This window comes from Haemaphysalis longicornis, unplaced genomic scaffold (genome assembly GCF_048455015.1).
Source record: "Haemaphysalis longicornis isolate Haplotype H1 unplaced genomic scaffold, Haemaphysalis longicornis Haplotype H1 scaffold_1, whole genome shotgun sequence".
In the NCBI taxonomy this organism is placed as follows: domain Eukaryota; kingdom Metazoa; phylum Arthropoda; class Arachnida; order Ixodida; family Ixodidae; genus Haemaphysalis; species Haemaphysalis longicornis.
In genome coordinates, this window is record NW_027526203.1 from 304,802,244 (window position 1) to 304,822,696 (window position 20,453).

At 46.7% G+C, this 20,453-nt stretch overlaps 1 protein-coding gene across 1 annotated transcript in view; it reads left to right on the top strand.

Annotated features, from left to right (window-relative positions):
• Nucleotides 1-20,453, top strand: part of LOC144149659 (protein turtle homolog A-like) — a 721,048-nt gene that overhangs the window by 573,201 nt on the left and 127,394 nt on the right. Inside the window, exons 5-6 of the mRNA XM_077681324.1 lie at nt 8,323-8,616; nt 13,981-14,262. Of these exons, the coding sequence (XP_077537450.1) occupies nt 8,323-8,616; nt 13,981-14,262 (576 nt within the window). The remainder of the gene's footprint in view (nt 1-8,322; nt 8,617-13,980; nt 14,263-20,453) is intronic.

Here is a 20,453-nt window from a genome sequence, read left to right on the forward strand (position 1 = left end):
TGTTGCATGTACTCAAGAAACCACGCGGGTTATATTCCCGGCGGCGGCGGCCGCTTTTCTGATGGAAGAGAAAAGCAAAAACGGCCGTGTGTTCAAGATTTCAGAGAATGTTAAAGATCCCGAGGTGGTCAAAACTAATGCGGAGCCCTTCTCTACAGCGCGCCTCATCGCCTGTGTAGCGTCGGCGCGTTAAACCTCCTAGTCAATCAATACTCATGAAAACACACAGTTTTTAAGAGTGCGGGTAAGTTGCAACTCAATGGTCTTAAAGAACGCGGATAAGTTGCAACTTTTACGAAAATTGTCATTCAAAAAAATCCCTGGCCATCTCCACTAGCGTTAAATCTGGGGAGGGATGAATCATGCAGTTTATAAGTTTATTCACAGATTGTAAGTCTCTCTCTTGCCACAATGCGAACGCTGGTTGAACGCCGGAAAACGCCGGTGGGAGGAGCACTCGCGCGCTTGCAGAGGCCGTGGCGCCCTCTCTGGTGTTGGATCGATTTAAGCAATTAAATAAGAGACAGATGGGCCGTAAGTTGTCTTCGTGCCACACGCCGCAGCAAGCTAAGAAGTATGCTAAGAAGTAGCGCGAGGCGTTGGAAGACGAGCGTCCCGGTGTGATCTCTTAGTACGCGTTACGTTCTAGCTGGAGCAGTTGGAAAACAAGTGTCCCGGTGTTTTAGTACCGTGACTACATGAGAATACGGCGACATGAGACGCGGAGAGCCCGAGCCCCTAAGGTGCATCGCCCCTAAAATATGAGTTGCTCGCCATAAATCGGGAACGGACTATAACCTACCAGGTATGAAATGAAGGGTTCCTTTACAAGCTTATGACTGGTCCGGTACCCGCTAGAGCATTCTAAGCACAACTTCTTGTGGTTCGATTGATCAATCGTTTCTCGCAAGGGAGCAAATAATGAGGCCTTATTTTAGTAATAGTAGTAGTGCTATCACTACTTTCATAGTCGGGCCGAAGTTTGTTTAGAAAAAAAGAAAACAAATGAAAATAACGAAAATTACGCAATTAGCAAGCATTTATACAAAATATAAAGTCAGGAAGAAAGGCACGAAAAAGTAACGGGGAGAGTTACAATTAAACATCGCTAATTCTTGATAAACTATGTAAAAGCAGGAATACCTACGCCTGCAGGTACAGAAAAATGATAAATGTTTCGTCCATTGATTGATTGATTGTAGGGTTTAACGCGCCGACGCAACGCAGGCGATGAGGCGAGCCGTAGTGGAGGGCTCCGGATTAATTTTGACCAGCTCGGGATCTTTAACGTGCGCCGAAATCTCGTACACACGGGCGTTTTTGCCTTTCGCCTCCACCAGAAAAGCGGCCGCCGCGGCGGGGAATCGAACCCGCGACCTCGTGCTCAGCAGCACAACGCCTTAGCCACTGAGCCACCGCGGCGGGTGAGTGTTTAGTCCAGAAAGCTAAAAAAAAAAAAAAAAACCCATGCAGGCTGCTTAAAAATGCCGAAAATTGCTAACGCAGTTCTTAAAAAGATTACTATAATGACCTCACCGTATACAACAGCTCATTCACCGAATGAAAGGGCTACGCCATCTTGCCTGAACATAAGAGAGCTGGTAGAACAATGCAGTTAAAGTTACTAAATAGAAATGTATGCAGTGGCATTGATAAAATGCAATCATTAGATGCTCAATCTATGCAGAATGACCCTCACGTCGCAACGATACTGAAGCTTGGTTGAGAAGGAAAGTTGGCGCTCGTAACATTCTTCGGCCTATTTCTCGAAAATCCCGAAACAGAAGCCATAATCTCAGCTTGTACTAATAAAGTTCAGTGTTTATGCTTACTGATTTTGTGTACGGATCATATTTTGCTATTGTACGTATGCTACTGTCTTCCAGATCCCGCTCCGGAATCTGTAGTCATATTGCAAGACGGTTTGCCCAAGTTTCTGAATAGTTTTCTAGGCAGTTGTAGCCCCGACTGGAAACAGCTGCAAGATTTACCCAGCCGAAAAAAACCTGACGTGTATTTTCAATATCACGCATATACATTGCGTAACCAAGTATGTAAGCAAACTACCCATGTACAAGGGCACTGAATCTTTCTTTTCGACTTTGCATTCGGAAATCACATTTCGCAGCTTACCGTATTCATGTAAATATCTTAACACAAACCTGCTAACGATGTACAGTTGGGGCGAAGAATGCGTCATCGTTGTCAATGCAACAACAAGTGTTTACCTCGACATCACGCGTAAGAAATCTCTGTTCTTGAAGCACAGCGCACTTAAGACCGGACACAGAGAGGGCACACTGTGTCCGCGGCCGCACGTAAGGCGCGTACACAGCGCTGACTAACTAATGAGGGTTTTTTTTCTTCCTTGCAACATTCGCCAACTTAAGCCATAGCGAAAAAAAAAATATCTCAATTTCTTCTTCCCGCTTGCTAACCATGAATTACCTACAGTTTCGTCAACGTGCATATCCGCCCTGTGGACAAGTCATTCACGGCACCACGGCATGTAGGCTGTAGAACGGAATCATTTGAACAATATTTCTGAGAATTGTACAGCTGCGCAGAGCAGCCTGGCTCTTTGGGGGCTTTTGCACGCTGGGGGTGTGCGCGTTCCGTGCTTGATGACGTGTCGCTGCCGCCAGACGTCAAACACAGCCACCGCCCCACTCTTCGCTTTTCACGGGGCGGTGCGTGTGCCCAGGCATTGCAAGCAGTGAGGTCCTCTTCGTGTCTTTCTTTAATGCAAAGTATGCGCTATGAAACGCTTTGCAGGCACGTGGATTTAAGAACTGCTTCGCTGCTTCCGGCTTCCGCTGCTTCCGCGGCTTATTTGCTCGATGGACCATTTAACGTTTTTTTTTATATAATAGCGGCTCTACGCGGGAGGCAACATGCAACAAGCTCGGCGAATTTTCAGAGGGGAAACGAAAGGTACCGTTAGACAGCTGGCAAACGTAGTAGCAATCGCGCTTATGCTCCGCTGTAGTGATTGTTCTTGTACGGCACTTCAGTTTTAAAGCAAAGCTTTCTACCTCTACCCCCCAAGGGTTCTTTCGCGACCGTTGGTGTCACCAGAAAACTCCTGCGAACAAATAAAAGAATTTACTTGCACCGCCGGGAATCGAACCTGCAACTAATAGACTTACAAAGCGAGAGCCCGTTGTCTTACCGATTTAGCTACGAGCCCACGCGAACACGGGAAGACAAATGGTCTACTGACCAAGCACATCTACGGGTTTACCCCCTGCCTTCTCGCTGAATGCCACGTGAAAGCGTCACACGACCACTTATGCCCGTCTAGCGGCCCTGTGCGCACCTTGCTCATGTGCTAAGAGTTACAAAAATTAAAGGAAGCTCACACCAATCCATGGAATCTCACTTTTAGTACGCCAATGTGCTAAAGCCTGTGGCCTCCAGTGTTCACGTAAAAAATGACAGCTCCTTGTCGTCCGCCCTCACGCCAAATCAAGGAATACATTCAAATACTCCTTGATGACCAGGCCATCACTCCAAATCCCAGCATCAAGATCCTGAGCCTACATTTCCAGGCCAACCCCAAGAGTGACATCTCCTTTAAGCACCACAAAAACAGCATTAATCTGATCAGGCGAGTTGCCACCAAGAAGCGAGGCCTAAAAGAATACGGTACCTTTCGATTAATTGAAGCTTTTGTCCTCTCGAGAGTTACTTACGACAAACCCCTATCTTCTTCTCTACGAGGAAGACATAAAGATGCTTTATATAATGATTAGAAAGGCGGTTGAGCAGGCCATTGGTCTTCTCATGAGTGCGTCCACACTGAGGCTGCTTAGCACGGGCTCCACAACACGGTGGAAGAGCTTATAGAAGGCCATCTTTCTAACCAGAAGGTCCGACTCAGAACTGCGGTGGGTAACCGCATGCTTCACCAGATTGACTGGGCAGCCCAGAATGTCACTCCGCTTGACGTACTGCGAGACTCTTGGCGACTAAAACTAAAGATGCTCCCTTTGCTTAGAAATATGAACCCCTCACATGACGAGGGTCAAAGAAAAGCACGGGCTCAAGCGCTAAACACCACCCTCAGTGGGGCTCATGCAGTTATCTACACAGACTTCTCCAAACATCGAGGGCAGCAACATGCCATCATCGTGGCTACCTCCAGAACCAACTTCCTTGCGTGTACCTCGCTTAGGACCCAACAAATGACGGCAGCAGAAGAGGCAGCCATCACCTTGGCTCCCACTCAACCAGGGGTTCGGAGGGTAGTCACCGATTCCCAGCAAGCCTACTGGAATTACCAGTCGGGTTGGGTGTCCTGACCTGCACTGTGCGTGCTAAAAAAACACTCCCCAAACGGTTCCATTCAGCTCATCTGGACACCGCCTCACGCTTCAATGGAGGGCAACAAATACGCCCACCCAACAAGCCTGCGCTTTTACCTCCCGTGCTATGGAGCTGCACGAGGACAGTCACCCACTTGTCACGTCCAGGGAGATAATCCAGCATTATCGGCTTCTGAGACAGACCGTACCTTCGCCTTACACTGACCTTTCCAGAGAACAACAAACTACCCTACGGCTCATACAATCCGGGCTCCTTCCCACAGCCTACGCGTCTTCACGTAATGCATCCGAATCGCTACGACGCTGAATGTAAATTTTTCTCAGAAGTAGGAATACTCCGCCCCGTAATCGGGGTGTGCGACTTTAGCCCTGAGCACCCTCCTCTCTTTCCGTCAACTACCCAACAAGAGCAATGGGAGATGCTGCTGTCCAGGCCCTCTCTACCTACCCAGCTTCAGCGGGTGGACAGAACACAGGCCGCGCGGACTGCATATGGGCCCCACAGAAGAAGGAATCACTCCCCAGGGCTGCACTCTGGGCCGTTCAGAAATCTGAACAGAAGTATTTCTTCCTCCTCCTTCTCAGCCGCAAGTCTCGTCGCCTCCGTCCGCGGCGCAGAGACGGAGAAGTCAGATCGTCTAACACCGGGCTGGAGCTTACTTTGATTTTATAAAAAAAAGTTTCCACTCTTGTGCTACACCAATACAACTCAACCAAACACCCTTCATGCATCATGCATTGATTTAACCCTACCAAGAATATCTCTTTGAAGTAATAAATGGTGTGGTTAAGTGCGTTTCACTTCTCTCTGGTTTTACTATTTGTAGAGCGATGTGAGTGATTTTAAGTGACGTCGCATGAGTAATCGTTATGGGTGCCGTTTACAGCTTTGCTTTCCAACCACATTCACGGGGTGGATTGGCGCGATTTTTTGTAGAGCGATGTGAGTGATTTTAAGTGACGTCGCATGAGTAATCGTTATGGGTGCCGTTTACAGCTTTGCTTTCCAACCACATTCACGGGGTGGATTGGCGCGATTTTTTTTTGTCAAGTTAGTCTAGTGCAGCTTTAATACGGAACATTCTTCAGCTACTTGCATAGTGATACGTTTTCTGGTTGATCTGGCCTGGTAACAAAAGGAACCAAACCAGCACTACGCGTACGCTGAGCTGCAGCAATACTCCACCTTCGTACCTTTTTAGAATACCCCATTGGCTGTGAGGGAAGGAGTAATACCCCCGCCGCACGCACAGGTGCCTAAAGAAGTAATTGGAACACGGTATCGTATCGAATTTCTTCTTCCGGAAACTGACTTGCTGCATTGGTGTGTGATTAAAGGAGTCCTCCATAATAGAAAAGGCTTCCTGTAAACCGGAAATGGCTGTCATAGGGCCAGTAAAACAAATATTTTGTAATATTCAAGAACCCTTGTTCCAACTACTTATGACGGCACCTGTACGCAGAGAGGCAGCACACACTTCATCCCGTTCGGATACATGCTATGAATCAATTACTCAAGATCGGTTTCGACCCGCCGCGGTGGCTCAGTGGCTAAGGCGTTGCGCTGCTGAACACGAGGTCGCAGGTTCGATTCCCGGCCGCGGCGGCCGCTTTTCTGATGGAGGCGAAAAGCAAAAACGCCCGTGTGTACGAGATTTCGGCGCACGTTAAAGATCCCCAGGTGGTCAAAATTAATCCGGAGCCCTCCACTACGGCGCGCCTCATCGCCTGCGTTGCGTCGGCGCGTTAAACCCTACAATCAATCAATCAAATCAAGATCGGTTTCGAAGAGGCGAGCTGCAGTCGCTCTGACATCAATGATCGCGTCGCATACGGTTAATAAAGGTTTCTTGTCTCGGCGTTAGCAATCTATCATGAAGACTACAACAGCATCGACAGCATCCACGAATAAAGTGTTAAAAGGGGCCATGAAGACAATATACAAGTTTGTTTTATTCGAAAGATTAGGTGTTTAGTACAGCCCCCAGTGTTTGTCCGGCAGCAAACGATGCTTGATCCACTGAGAAATTAAATAATTTAATCCCATTCTTCCGCCAAATCGTGTGTTTCGTGACGTCAGCGATGAGGTATCCAGGACAGGTATGTCAAACGAATATTAGTACGTTGACTAGGGCTACAGCGAATGGCGAAAGGTGTTTTGTTTTTGTTGCTTTTTTTACCGTCCACCTTCCCTATATGGCGCCACAATACCGCCCAGGAACCCGCCGCGGTGGCTCAGTGGCTAAGGCGTTGCGCTGCTGAGCACGAGGTAGCGGGTTCGATTCCCGGCCGCGGCGGCCGCTTTTCTGATGGAGGCGAAAAGCAGAAACGCCCGTGTGTACGAGATTTCGGCGCACGATAAAGATCCCCAGGTGGTCAAAATTAATCCAGAGCCCTCCACTACGGCGCGCCTCATCGTCTGCGTTGCGTCGGCGCGTTAAACCCTACAATCAATCAATCAATACCGCCCAGGACAGCTGTCCGTATTTGCTTTGGTTTTGAGCGGATTTGTACGTAGCTCATTTTTGCTACGTTTGATAGTAATCTTTCCGTAAAAAAACATTGGGTATGGTCTAAAAAGAGGGCCGCATAATAGAATATCGTTTATGCCAATTGGCGAGTGTTGTGTGAAACAGTCGTACGCGCCGAATTGCTGTGCGGCCGGCTATAGTGCGCGCAGTACGCATTGGTCCTTCTATGTTTATGTGCTCATTCGTATCTTCCATTGTTTGTCCCACCATTCTTAGTAATATATAAATTTGCACTAAATTTAAGCGCGAATAGTTCGTTCTGCAAGTTTATAATCCATGTTTAATTTGCATGGGACTTCTTCGGCCTCACCCAATCGTTACCAGCTGCGCAGAAGACGAAGTTAGTTCAGTGTGGAAAAGTAGATAGGGTGCCCATTGGCTATTCTGATTTTCCTCGTTATACATCTTATTTGCGTGAATTTTACACAAAAAGTGTTGTCAGAATTATTTTGACACGGCAATATTTTGAATGAATCAAACTTGCGTTTTGTATTAGCGCCGGAGTCTTGATTCACAGCCAAAGAGGCACTAACGTCCCCATGGCTCATGACAATGTCGAGAGCAGTGATGAATAAAGTGCGCTGAATATAAAAAGGTTGCTTTGTGAATGTCATCACTATGTACTCGGCCCCAGGCTCTCCCCACCTCGGAACCTCGAAACCAGGCAATAAGTGTACTAGTTTTTTCAAATTTTTTGCCAATAAAAAATGGACAACTCGGGTTTGCATGCTTTCGAATAAAGAACCGTTTTAGTATCCAGTGTGTACCCTGGACGAGAAGCACATATTCAAATTGGGAGTATTCCGAAAATGGAGCGCTCTAATAGCTTAGAGTCAGATTACACCGGCCACCAACGTGGGACCTACAAACGGGCTGTTACGCTAACTTTTCTTGCAAGCCAGGTTGGAAGAAAGGCTTCAAAAAGACGTGTACTGACCCACAGGTTGGACTATAGTTTCCCTTATAGGAGAGCTATAAGTTGGATAGTCCCTGCGGATACTAGAAAATGGGATAACATTTCTTTTTGCTAACGGCAACCGCAGAGTCACATGTTACAGCGCATGGTTAGCGTATTGATGTCTCCCTCAAGGTGCTTGATAATGCAACTCACTAGCGTTCCGCTATACGCGAAAGGTAGTCGTGTGCACACGGACTGGATTATTCCGTTATCGGGACGTGCACCTGCTTTTAAGTAGCTTTGATAAAATACTCTTTCTGCTTCTTAATTGCTTTCAGTTTGGTAACGAGCGCTAATAAACATGACTGTAGTGTGTTGCGCGTTCAGGAAAGGAACGACTGTGCAGCAACTTTGGATTCCCAACACGACTGCTAACTGAAGCTTTTCAAGAAGCGTAGCGACGACACAGGCAGTACACGAGGCGCATAACCGAAAGCACCACCGCGAAGTCGTCCCGCGTCCTGCTCCCCGCAGTGCTCGTAGATCGGAACATTGTTCGTTGCAGTGAAGCCAGCCCATGTGCGCATCAAGGGGTCCCGCAGTCCCGTGTCCGCGGATGTGGAGGCCGTGATCGAGTGCGAGACCACGGGTTCCCAGCCGCCTGCCAACGTAAGCTGGAGGCTGGAGCAGACGCCCCTGAAGGCAGCGCAGCTGCTGGCGCGAGGCGCCAACGGCACGGCGAGCCTGCTGCGCTGGACGCCGCGGCCGGAGGACAACGGACGCCGTCTCGTGTGCCTCGCCCTCAACGACCGCTTCCCGGAGGACGCCATCGAAGATGTCTGGCCGCTAGACGTCCACTGTGAGCTCAGGAATACCCATTTTTCACGTTTACGGCAATACCCAAAACGCGAATATTAGGCAATACCCAATACCCAAACCTAATGGAATACCAAAACTTGAGGCAATACCCAAAGTTGGGGCAATACCCAAAGTAACTTGCCTAGTTTCAGAACCAGTACTTCACCAGTACGCCTAAAAAGTTTTGGAATTACATGAGTGAAAGAGGAATAAAGCGTGTCAAAGCTACTAATAGCTGCCGTATGAATTACTGATCATGCGTAAGTTGCGCAGAAGTTCAATAGCTATTTTCATAGCATGCTTCTTTCTGTTCATACCCCTGTACAGTACAACCAATGTGGCAGTTCTGGCTCCCTATGATTTATTTTTACTTTTACTTATCGAGGTATAGTTTGTACGCTGTAAAACCCTACGACAAAAACTTCCCGGGCGCTAACGACATCCATAATACATTTCGTAGGCAATATGCCGAGCACAGGGGAATCGTTTGTGTCATTTGGTTCTGTTCTTCTGTGATGCCTTGTATAGTGCCTGCCGATTTGAAGGTAGCCCATGTCGGGCCAATATTTCAGAAAGGTACCTGATTTGTGCCCCATTTTTTAGCCCGTCTCATTAATCGCGTCATGATGTGAATTAAGACACTCGTTATAGCTTACCATGTGCTGAAATACTACCGAGAACATTAAATGACAACGTAGTTTGAGGAAAGATAGTTCAATGGCAACGCTTTAAGGAACTACGGCTTCGTCATTCCCTTCAGTAGTTGATAATAACGGTGAAATTATTTTCACATATTGAAGATTAGCAAAGCGTTTGATAATGTCCCGCAGGGCGAACTAGCCTTTAAAATTAGATTAGCTGGCGCTCTTGAAATTACAATTTCTTTAATTAAATTTGCCTGAATAACCGCGTACTGCCCGTAACCGTTATTGCACACCAATCTTGCTGTCTTCCACTGATATCATTCGTGGCTCAATGACGCGTTATGTGACCCTCGCTTTCTGTAACTCAATAATGGAACATTCCGTGTCGTGTTTCCCGGGGTGAATATTCAATTATTCGCAGACTGGGTTCTGTTCAAAAATGTTTTTTGGCCTAATGATCAACATTACGCCAACATTACCCTGAGTAACCTTGATAAGTGGTGCATTGAGTGGAGCACGGTGCTTAGCGCTGACAAATTGCTTCTTCTTGGTATAAACCGTAATATATCACCAATTTTATTCCATTATATATACTAAGCAGTTCCTCTTTAATGCGTGTTCCCAACCACAAATACGTAAGTGTGACATCAAAAATACTCTACCCTTGAATACCCATAAAGACCGTAGTTGCTCCCATACCCTGTGGAAACTATCGCTTGAGGCACATCAGCTTCATGAAACGCCCCGAGATATAAAATTACTTTGCTGACTCTCACGTACGCCACTTAAGCCTAAATAGGCATGCAGACGTGCGGTCAGTGAACTAACTTTAATAAAAAAGGTCTCTACTTAATAAAACGACACGCCGATAGGTTCTTTTATTCCAAATTTTTGCAATCAGAATTCTTCATCCCTCCAACTAAGAAGAAAAATGTTACGCCATGATTTCCTCGAAAAACGTGATTCCAAACGCATTACTTTGTTTCCAAACCCATTTCCAAACACTTATTTTGCAAGAACAGAAAGCTTTAAACTTCATTTCTTTGCGCGCGGAATAGGTGAATTCAACTCACTGACGAGACACACGTCTCTTCAGCAATTGTGTTTATTGTTCCTTTTGTTTGAATCCTGTGTCTTTTGCTATCCTGCCATTTATTTGTCATGTGAATCCGTACCTTGCCTGGACATTTAATGCACCACAGTAATAAATAAATAAATAAATAAATAAATAAATAAATAAATAAATAAATAAATAAATAAATAAATAAATAAATAAATAAATAAATAAATAAATAAATAAATAAATAAATAAATAAATAAATAAATAAATAAATAAATAAATAAATAAATAAATAAATAAATAAATAAATAAATAAATAAATAAATAAATAAATTGCAGATGAAATTGACCCTGTCTCGTTACCTTTAAAAGACCGCCAGAAATGTCGGCAACTTTCGCAGAAATTTTTTGCTCGCACCTATGATAGAACTTTTCCTTGAATAAACCGTCGCGATCACTCATCCATAGTGCAACCGCTCATTTCTATAAACTAGGAATGAAAAAAAAAAAAAAAAAAGAAACGGGATCCGCGGGGCGCAGTGGGCCAGGTAGGGAGCTTTTTGTCCGCCCGCCGCCTCAAGGAAACAATACGCTCGGGTTCTAATCATTATGCTGCAGACCCGGGAGAATGAAAAGCTTCAGCGTTCCGCTACCAATATGTATCTTGATCTGCATATTAGAGCCGGAAGAGAGATACTAAAGCGAAGCCGCCATGCCAGGTGTTGGAATCAAATTACACGCATGGAAACGATGTGGCTGTGAAAAGCGCATAATTCACGTTAAACAGTATATGCATGAGAAAACAAATGGCAGCGGTAGAACGAGCTTTGTTTGCATAACAAAGAAGGTTAACAAAACGATAAAGCTGTGTCTGATACAACAACATTATTGTTTTTTTTTAATATCTCGAGAGGTATTTGCTTCCGGCGTTCATTTAAATACGTTTATTCACATTGAAATCGCTTGTGCATCGTAACTGAACAAATACACCGGACCAACAGCTAACTTGGGTGAGCATACGTCTATCAAAGCTGATGGTCCAGGGATATACGCATTTATTTAGGTAGGCTCCCAGAAATAGTTTGAAAAAAAAAACCTGCCTCTTTTTTTTTGTATTACCTTCCCGATTGTCCCGGCGTCAGAGTTACTACTGAATTGCTTGCTTTGATTCGCGACGGGAGCAGAAGTTTCGAATCGAAGTAATGCTGAAGACAAAGATGCCACGTGTTCGGTTCCTAGCCAAATCGCAAGGAAGGAAATCTAACGGTTAACAAAACGACGGTGACGGTGTAAGCCAGAAGATGCTCATGTCCAGAGAAAAGTGGATTCACCAAAGTGCATCCCTTTTCCATTTTATTTCGTTATCTTTGCGTTGTTAAGCTTAATTATCGTTAATCTCATTATCGCTGAGTTTTGCGCATATTGCCGTTTTTCGCGCCAAAGGAAATCGTTCTAGAGCATTGCCACGAAGGCAAGAAACAAGGAATTGGTATGAGCTTAGTGGCAACATTTTGTGTTGTAAGTTTTTATGGGTTTATGCTTGTTACACTCTGTAACAAAGGCAGAAACTACAATGTTCTTCCTTTATTCAATCTACTGGAAGGAGGGGCTTTCTGTTGTTCCTGTTTTTATGCATACCGTAAAACTCCGAGAGAACGCCCTCCCCCCGAAACATCGCCCCCCCCCCTTTAGGGAATAAATATTCAATTTACTAAAATACTCCAAAGATCGCCGACCTCTTAAAATCGATTGCTTTAGCGCCGATGAGTGAGCAAAGTTAACCTGAATCATCTATTCATGTGCTGATGCGGTCATTTATTTGTCCTTTCCGCACTTGACCCCGAAAGTTCACGCATCTCGTATTTTTTCTTGATATTTCTGCAGTTTTACTTGGCGGTGGGGCCACTTTTTTCTAGTTTTTCGCACCTGACCGGAAAGTTCGCCCATCCCGTATTTTTCACTTGATATCTCTGTACTTTGGGTGGGCGCCCTTTCGGAACTTTACGGTACTCTTTTCACGCTCCCACGTACCGCCATCCGTGGCCCAGGAAGCCTTCTCATAAAACATTTCCCGATACTATATTTTGGGTTGTGCACCCCTGTTCTAAACCTTTACTAAACTACTAAAAGGCGAGAGCTTTTCCTTTATTCGAGAAAGGAAAGCTTGCTGAGTTGCCACGAAATTATAGGACCCTGTTGGCGGAACGTGGCGCCTCGTCTTTGAAGCTGGCTTGCTAGGCCTTCTGATAAGACGCACTCGTGAGAGCGCGATCTTACGTGAGCGATTGGCAAAGCTTACTCTCTACGGCGGAATTGGGATGCTCCGACTTCAATGTTTTAAAAGAACGTGTTCCTAGCGCCCCTTACTATTTCTTGCGTCTCTCTTTTTCTAAAGCTTTGTGATTGTTCCATAGCGTTAATCCTTTCATAGAAAAATCGTTCAGTGATACAAAAGCCCGAAGGTGTTGTGGTGAATCGCTGTTAGATCCTCGCCTTGACCGTTAACCACACTACAGTAGCCTAGTGTCGTTGATGCCCACACAACAATCACCGTTTATTTCTAGGTGCGGAAGCAATTGTAGGGCAATATATCGTTAGTTCCGCGGTACCCATTTACCGTAAGGGTAACGTCCTACCTAGTACACTGTGTCTTCCTTATGTCAGCAACTTGATGGGGGACGAGGGCGGGTACCAGCGAAAGAGGAGTTGTCTTCCGCTTTACCATCAATCTCAGTGATGTCCTCGGCAACAGTCCGTCATGGTATGGACAGTGATGCGTAAGGAAAACAGGATGGCTTTGTCAATCACTTGCTCGTCCTCACGCTCCACGTGCCTGCGTCAGGCACCATATCAAAAATCGTTCAGTGATACAAAAGCCCGAAGGTGTTGTCGTGAATCGCTGTTAGATCCTCGCCTTGACCGTTAACCACACTACAGTAGCCTAGTGTCGTTGATGCCCACACAACAATCACCATTTATTTCTAGGTGCGGAAGCAATTGTAGGGCAATATATCGTTAGTTCCGCGGTACCCATTTACCGTAAGGGTAACGTCCTACCTAGTACACTGTGTCTTCCTTATGTCAGCAACTTGGTGGGGGATGAGGGCGGGTACCAGCGAAAGAGGAGTTGTCTTCCGCTTTACCATCAATCTCAGTGATGTCCTCGGCAACAGTCCGTCATGGTATGGACAGTGATGCGTAAGGAAAACAGGATGGCTTTGTCAATCACTTGCTCGTCCTCACGCTCCACGTGCCTGCGTCAGGCACCATATCATTATTCAACAACATTTGACGGAACCCGCCCATGCCCGTGAAGCCATTGCAACTACAAATACTCCCAGCATTGGATACGGAGAGCGTGAGTAATTTGTTGCAGGGTATTCAATGGCACAGCGTTTATGGACGCCCCGTGTATTACCGGTTTTACCGCTTGAAGTAAATATCTGAAGAACTCCGTTAGCAGCGGTCTCACAAGTATTTTACCACAGATAAACTAGTTAAGGAGGAACTCGGTCGGCATAATGGCATTCCTCATTATCAGGGCACACTTCACCATGCGGCCAAGTCGTATCGCGTCTTATGACAGCGACTTCAGGATGGCCAGTTTGCACAGTCTCTTCTTTTCGGCCGCCCCACTTTACGCGATGCGCGACCTCCGCAGACAAGCCCATCGTGGAGCTGCGGCTGGGCCAGGGCCTGGACTCGTCTGGAGTGCAGGAGGGCCACGACGCTTACTTCGAGTGTTCGGTGCGCGCGAATCCGGCCGTGAGCGAAGTCGCCTGGAGCCTGGACGGCCGGCGCCTGAGCGGCACCCGGCTTATCGTGAGCAACTTGTCGCTCGCACTGCGACAAGTCACTCGCCACCAAGCAGGACACTACCGCTGCACGGCGCACAACTCGGCGGGCCAGACCGTCAGCAATGCCATCCTACTGCGAGTCAAACGTGAGTTGCTGCATTCTCTCTGATTTAGGGGGTGCCAAGAGGCGCCTGCGCCAAGTGGAGTGGTAGTTAACGCCTGAGTATTCTTTACCACCAAAGCGCCACTTTTTGGTTATGCTTGGTGGGTCCTCTAATCATCGTATATAGAGGTAAGCTGGTGGGATGGGCTAATGGGGTACGTGGACTTAACGCGGTCGTTATGTCGCAAAGTTGTAAGGGGTAAACAAAATAAAGATTAAAAAAAAAGAAAAACCGAAAATATAGCAATTTAAAATAATGACAAAAAAGCACAAAGGTCTGCAATTGTGATTTCTTTAAGAGAAAAAGAAAAAGAGAAAATGAAAAAAAGAAAAAGAAGCTGCGCGAGTTAACACGGCGACACGAAATAAAACGTCAACTAAACGAAAGATAACGAAAACAATTCTTCTAGCTGCCACGAGCGGCCCCAAATATCACGAAAACAAAGTGACTGTGTTCTGAATAAAACCGTGCAGGTCCGACTAACTCCGCCCGGTCACTCTATCCGAATTAGCTGCGACAATGGTTCACGAAGCAATGTTACGCACTAAATAACCGTTCTCCAATAAGAAGTTCGGGCCACATTTTTAACAGCAATTGTAAGAGCCACTTCCACGGTGTGGTCATGTCCTTCGCCTAAAACACTGCCCGGGCGTCACACGTAGCCGGGCCCAAACACGAGTCCTCGTCTTAAAACCCGTGCCAAGAGCAGGCCTACCAATACCTCGATTTAGCAGGCTCACGCCCGGTGCGCACGTTTAATTCTCAGGATCGGAGTACGCGCAGAAGACTTCCTGTGACAGCCCTGAATGCCCAGTAACCGAAAGTAATGGCAGTTTCTAGGCCGCCCACAAAACACTCTACCAGCAAACTCGTTTCGTACAGAAATCTTACGCTTACTCTTGGCACCCTGGCGATGCCAAGCAATACTCTTCAGCAAAGTGTTGCAGATTTTCTTCCTGGCTACGCAGGCTTTACTACAAAAAGTTCAACGCTGAAAATCTCTAGCAGACTGGTAATACACAGAATAAAGAACTTGTGGTGGAAAGTAAATATTTTTTCTATGCTTTATTAATAGTTTTAAAGCTTGCTTTTTTTTAGAAGCACGTGTAGTCGATTGCGGCACGTTAAGGACATCACATTCGCTCAATCACTACGCCTCAAGCACACCCGCCGCGGTGGCTCAGTGGCTAAGGCGTTGCGCTGCTGAGCACGAGGTCGCGGGTTCGATTCCCGGCCGCGGCGGCCGCTTTTCTGATGGAGGCGAAAAGCAAAAACGCCCGTGTGTACGAGATTTCGGCGCACGTTAAAGATCCCCAGGTGGTCAAAATTAATCCGGAGCCCTCCACTACGGCGCGCCTCATCGCCTGCGTTGCGTCGGCGCGTTAAACCCTACAATCAATCAACGCCTCAAGCACGTCTACTCTGAAGCACCACTCGTGTTCTTGCGTTTGTGCGAAAAGCTTGTTTGTTCCCAACTACTTTTCTGGCATAAAAATTGCTTTTGTCAGAATGGAGTCTCTAAGATTAAACTTTAGAGGCCCGTTTCCTCTTTCGTGTATCGTTTAATTCGGCAGCCTTTGTTCGGTTAATTACTGTTCAGAAAATAGTCGAAAGGGAAGCTTAGCAAAGTAAAAAAAAAATGTCCCTGAAAACCAGAGACGGCTTTCCACACCACTGCAATCCAAGCGCATTAGTGTGGCCTTTATAGGGCTAAACTTGCCACCAGGAGAGGGTAAGCCGGCTGCGACAACCGCCCAAATACTCCTGAGGGCGTTCACCGTCGGTCGTGGTGCTCGTGGCGCCTTCATCTCCCTACCATGATAACGCGCCTTTCTAGAGAAAAGCCAACAGCACATTGTGAGAAGAACAGGAACAAACTAGATGTCAACCGAAACTCGCCGGGAGAGCTAAAGACATAACCGGATGAATGCACTCTGACGGATTTAGTGTTTATTGCGCATTCAAAAACCGTAAGAACAGCAAACACGCCGGTTGTCACCATGTGACGCCAATTTCCCATGGTAGCTTCTGCAGCCTGGAGACTAAATAAACTTGTGATGAAAGTCATTAATGTTCATTGTCGTCTTTCCAGGCCATTTTTAAAGTGCGATGTTTTTCGCACCAAATCCACACCTGGGCTATGAGCAGTGCCTTCTTGGAGGACTTTGGATTAATTTAGATCACTCGGGGATCTTTAAGGTGCGCCAAAATCTCGGGACACGGGCGTTTTCTTTTTTTTCAAGAGCATTTGAATGACGCAGCCATTTTATGGGTCTGAACGCCACTCTCGACGCCATTATTTCAAGGTTCATCTCGAGACAGCAGGCTGCCACGTGCTCGCCGAAGGGGACAACGCGCGATGCCGCTGGCGTATGAAAAGTATTCGCTACGTGCGCAACCTATACCCACGTGTCGGAGGCCGCGCTGACTTGTCCAGAGCCGCGAGGACATCCTAGCCAGCATGAAACAACTTGGAGGCGTCCGGCCGGTAAAATACCCCTTCAATCGGCCGATCGCTTCTAAGGTGTACGCTAAAATGGCTGTCATGACACCAGCGGACAGATGGCGTCTCCTGGTATAAGCGAACTAGGAGGCGTAGCGCTGCCGAAGCACCCCTATGCGAGCCTCTCGCTTGAAAGGGGTTCAGGTGACTAAACGATGATTGATTGTTTGGTTTAACGCGCCGAAGCAACGCAGGCGATGATGCGCGCCGTAGTGGAGGTCTCCGGCTTAATTTTGGCCCCCTGGGCCCGTGACAAAACGCTGTCGTTTGCGAAGCAACGCAGAAAAGTGGGCTGAACGTTTGTGTAGCGCAAAATCGCATTGTTTGACATTTGTGCCAACATAACATCGCGCAGCAACGAGAGGCACGGTTGTAAGCTGTGTCGTTTGCTAACACGAAGTTACGTCTGATTAGGGGGCGCCGTGGTCTTTCGCCAGTATGTATTTACCTGCCGGGTGGTAACGAGAGGGCTGTAATTTTTTCTTTAAAGGGACTCCGCAACACTTCCGTCTTTCCTTCGTGTCTGGATGCACTGGGAAAGCTCAAGTTATCTCTAGCTCGGAGCGACACTGCGTGATTTCCTCGTCGCAGCAGATGCGCCTCCCGTTTCGGCTTTGCCTTTGTGGCTTTCTTTTTGAAGTGGCTATCGAATGCGATCATTGCTGCAACCGAAGGAAAACCGGCCAATAACCGCTAAAACGCTGTAATGACGTAATTTCAACTTTCCAAGATCCCCACGACCAGGAAAGAGAGAAAAATTTGTTGACCTAGTTTCTAAGTTGTCTGATGGGCATAGCGCAGCAATTTCTGACTGAGGTACTTTGCGACCCCCTAATATAAATACTGGACGTGTTGGTTTACTACGTTCTGCAAGCATTTAAGATTTCGGTAAAAGTTGAAAAAAGTGGTGCAAGGTCCTTTAAAGTAGAGGCAGCACAGGGTCGAGAATGTTTTAGGCGCACTAAAAAAACACCTCACTTGGTTGGCTGATCGGTCCCTCGTGACAAGCCAGACCCGTTATCCCTGAGCCCCCGCAGTGCTCTAATGAAACGGGATATCCCCTCCAGGCGCCTTCGCCAAACCCAGCAGCGCAACGCAGTAAGAGTCAGGGAAGGTGAGCGACGAAGCACCTCGAATTCTTCAACTTCTTTATGCTACGGCGATTAAGTTTTTCCACACCTCTCAGTTTCTAGAACGCTCCGTCAACTGACGGAAGACGACGAGACGAGGAGTGTCGCTTCCATCCATCACGGCTAAGCGGAAATTTTCTCCTATGCCCTTACTCCTGCAATGCTTCCGTGAATGGATCCGTCAACACGTAATTAGAACTACTTTTTAAGTGCCAAAGTGTACAGGCGTTTTTCTATCATTTTTTTGCGGGATTGTTTGTATCTACATCTTCTGCCTATATTATTGCGCTTGTGTTGCCCAGTATTAAAACATTTCCTCCTTTGGATTCTCGCCGTCGGGCATAATATTGCCAGCCGTAACGTAACGAAAACCCTGTCGGCCCTCTGCCGTACCTCATAGCAGGCGTCGTAGTCTCACTGAGTCCGGAATGCTAGCCTCACCCCGACCGCATTAGCACGCAAGCTGCCATGACACCTTCATTTGAGGGAAGTGTGCAATGTCAGCCGCGTAGTACACCTGTCCTGCGAATTTTGTCAAATGCTCTCTGAATGTGCATATGTACGTGTCCTATATTCCACAATCTCAGTCCCATTCGTAAAGCTCTGCTTTTCTTTGCCGTTTCTTTCAACGCTCATCAATTCCACACATTGCCAGCCTACGTCAATTTCTTATAATAATTGCTTCTGTGGCAAGGATGCTGAATATCCCCTCAGAATTGATTTCGTGGGGAATTTAACGTTAACTGCGTACCAAGGTGGCCACCACGTTTCCAATTTTGGCCAAAGGCCTAACTGAGTGACTTAAACGAAAGACGGCCAACAAAACTACAATATGATTACTCCCAAGCTATACATTTTTTGTGAAACGGTTTCCGAAAACATCTGAAATTCATAAAATGAAAATGTAAAAAAAAATATTCACTTATTACACGTATGAGCATATTGGAACGGCTTTCCCCAAAAGGGCCTGAATTTAGCGCGTCGTTGCCCCAAGATGCCTGGTAGAGTGAAATTGTTCACAGCCTCAGGTACTAACGTGCTGTGCTAGAAATAAGAGCCCTGATTGCAATGTAATATCGCACAAATAAAAGCCAATACTTATAAGATGTGACATGGAACAATGTTTCCAGTCAAGGGCACTGATAGGGCCGTAAACATCGTCGTCTTGATGTCAGCTTCTTCCCTACGCTGTTGGAACTGCGAGCACCGCTTTAGAGGCCGATAAGCCAACCAGCCAAGCCTTCCTCCTTAACGGTCGTGAAACCAGAAGTGGGGAGTGTGCGCGGCTTTCAACGGCCATAAAAGCTGGAGTGTGACTAGATCTATTATTTCGGCACTCACACAAGGCTGTGCCCAGCTTTTTTGTATCGCGCTATATTTGGAGCGCTCTGGTTTCCATGACACACGCAAACTGAACCTTCATGAACACTTCCTCAAGATTTCCAGTCAGAGCCTTCGACCCTATTTTCTTTTTATTGTCCTCGTGGGATTAACAAACCCTCCATAAATTCACAACGCGACGAAGAGAGCGCCTCTACTTTGTGTACTGCAATGGACACTGGAATTTTCATCTCAACGGTATAGCTGCAGAACGGAGTGGCTTTATGGAATCTAAAGAAGCCATCCGGTACATACTTCGTCAGCCACTTCCACAGTGGACCCTTTCCCAAATTCGAAAGCCGCACTACAATGCCTGCGGCGTGCTAGCTGCTTCAGCATCTTAGTATACGACCACATCCAGCTCGAAGTAAAGTACCTTCACCATTTCGCGTACGCTGCAGGCCATCGCGTAGCACGTCAGTGGTTCCCCGGCACTGTGGTATACTGGGAAATCAGAGAGCAGATGAGGCTGCGCGCAGGGGCACAGAAATGAAATGAAAAAAAAAGAAAAAAAAAACTTCACAAGAAATGGTGGCTGAACTATGACCAAGGCACTAGTTATAGCAGAAACAAACCGCGTATGGTTCCTTCCGGAGCATTTTCGATTGACCCACACATCAGACTGAAGCTGCCAGAACGACTATTCGCCGACAGGAAACGCTATTTTATAGAGCGCGACTCAATGCGACGTTCACTAATGCTACCTTACATCGCATAGGCTAGAATCCAAGCCCATACTGCGACAAATGTGGCGCCCCCGAAACCGTCGAGCATGTCCTCCAACAGGGATCCGCCTACACTTACGCAAGGAGCCGTTTACCGTTTACAGCAGAAGATGGAATGTCTTCAACTTGAACCTAGGCATTTCTTCCATCTCTCAACGGAAATCCTGGACACATTATTTGGCTACCTTGAAGATATTGGCGTCACCGAGACACCATAGCACCCTTAATGCCTCTATATATGACGCTATCTCTTTTTTCTCCTTTCCTCCACAACTTCTCTTTTTACTAATCATCTATCGTTTCCCCATTACCCTTTCTGCAGAGTAGCATGACGACGTACGAATGTTGGCAAACCTCTCTGCATTTACTTTTTTTCAATAAAAAGCTCCTCTCTCTCTCTCTCTTCCCCGCGGCAATTTCGCGCTGCAATGTGGG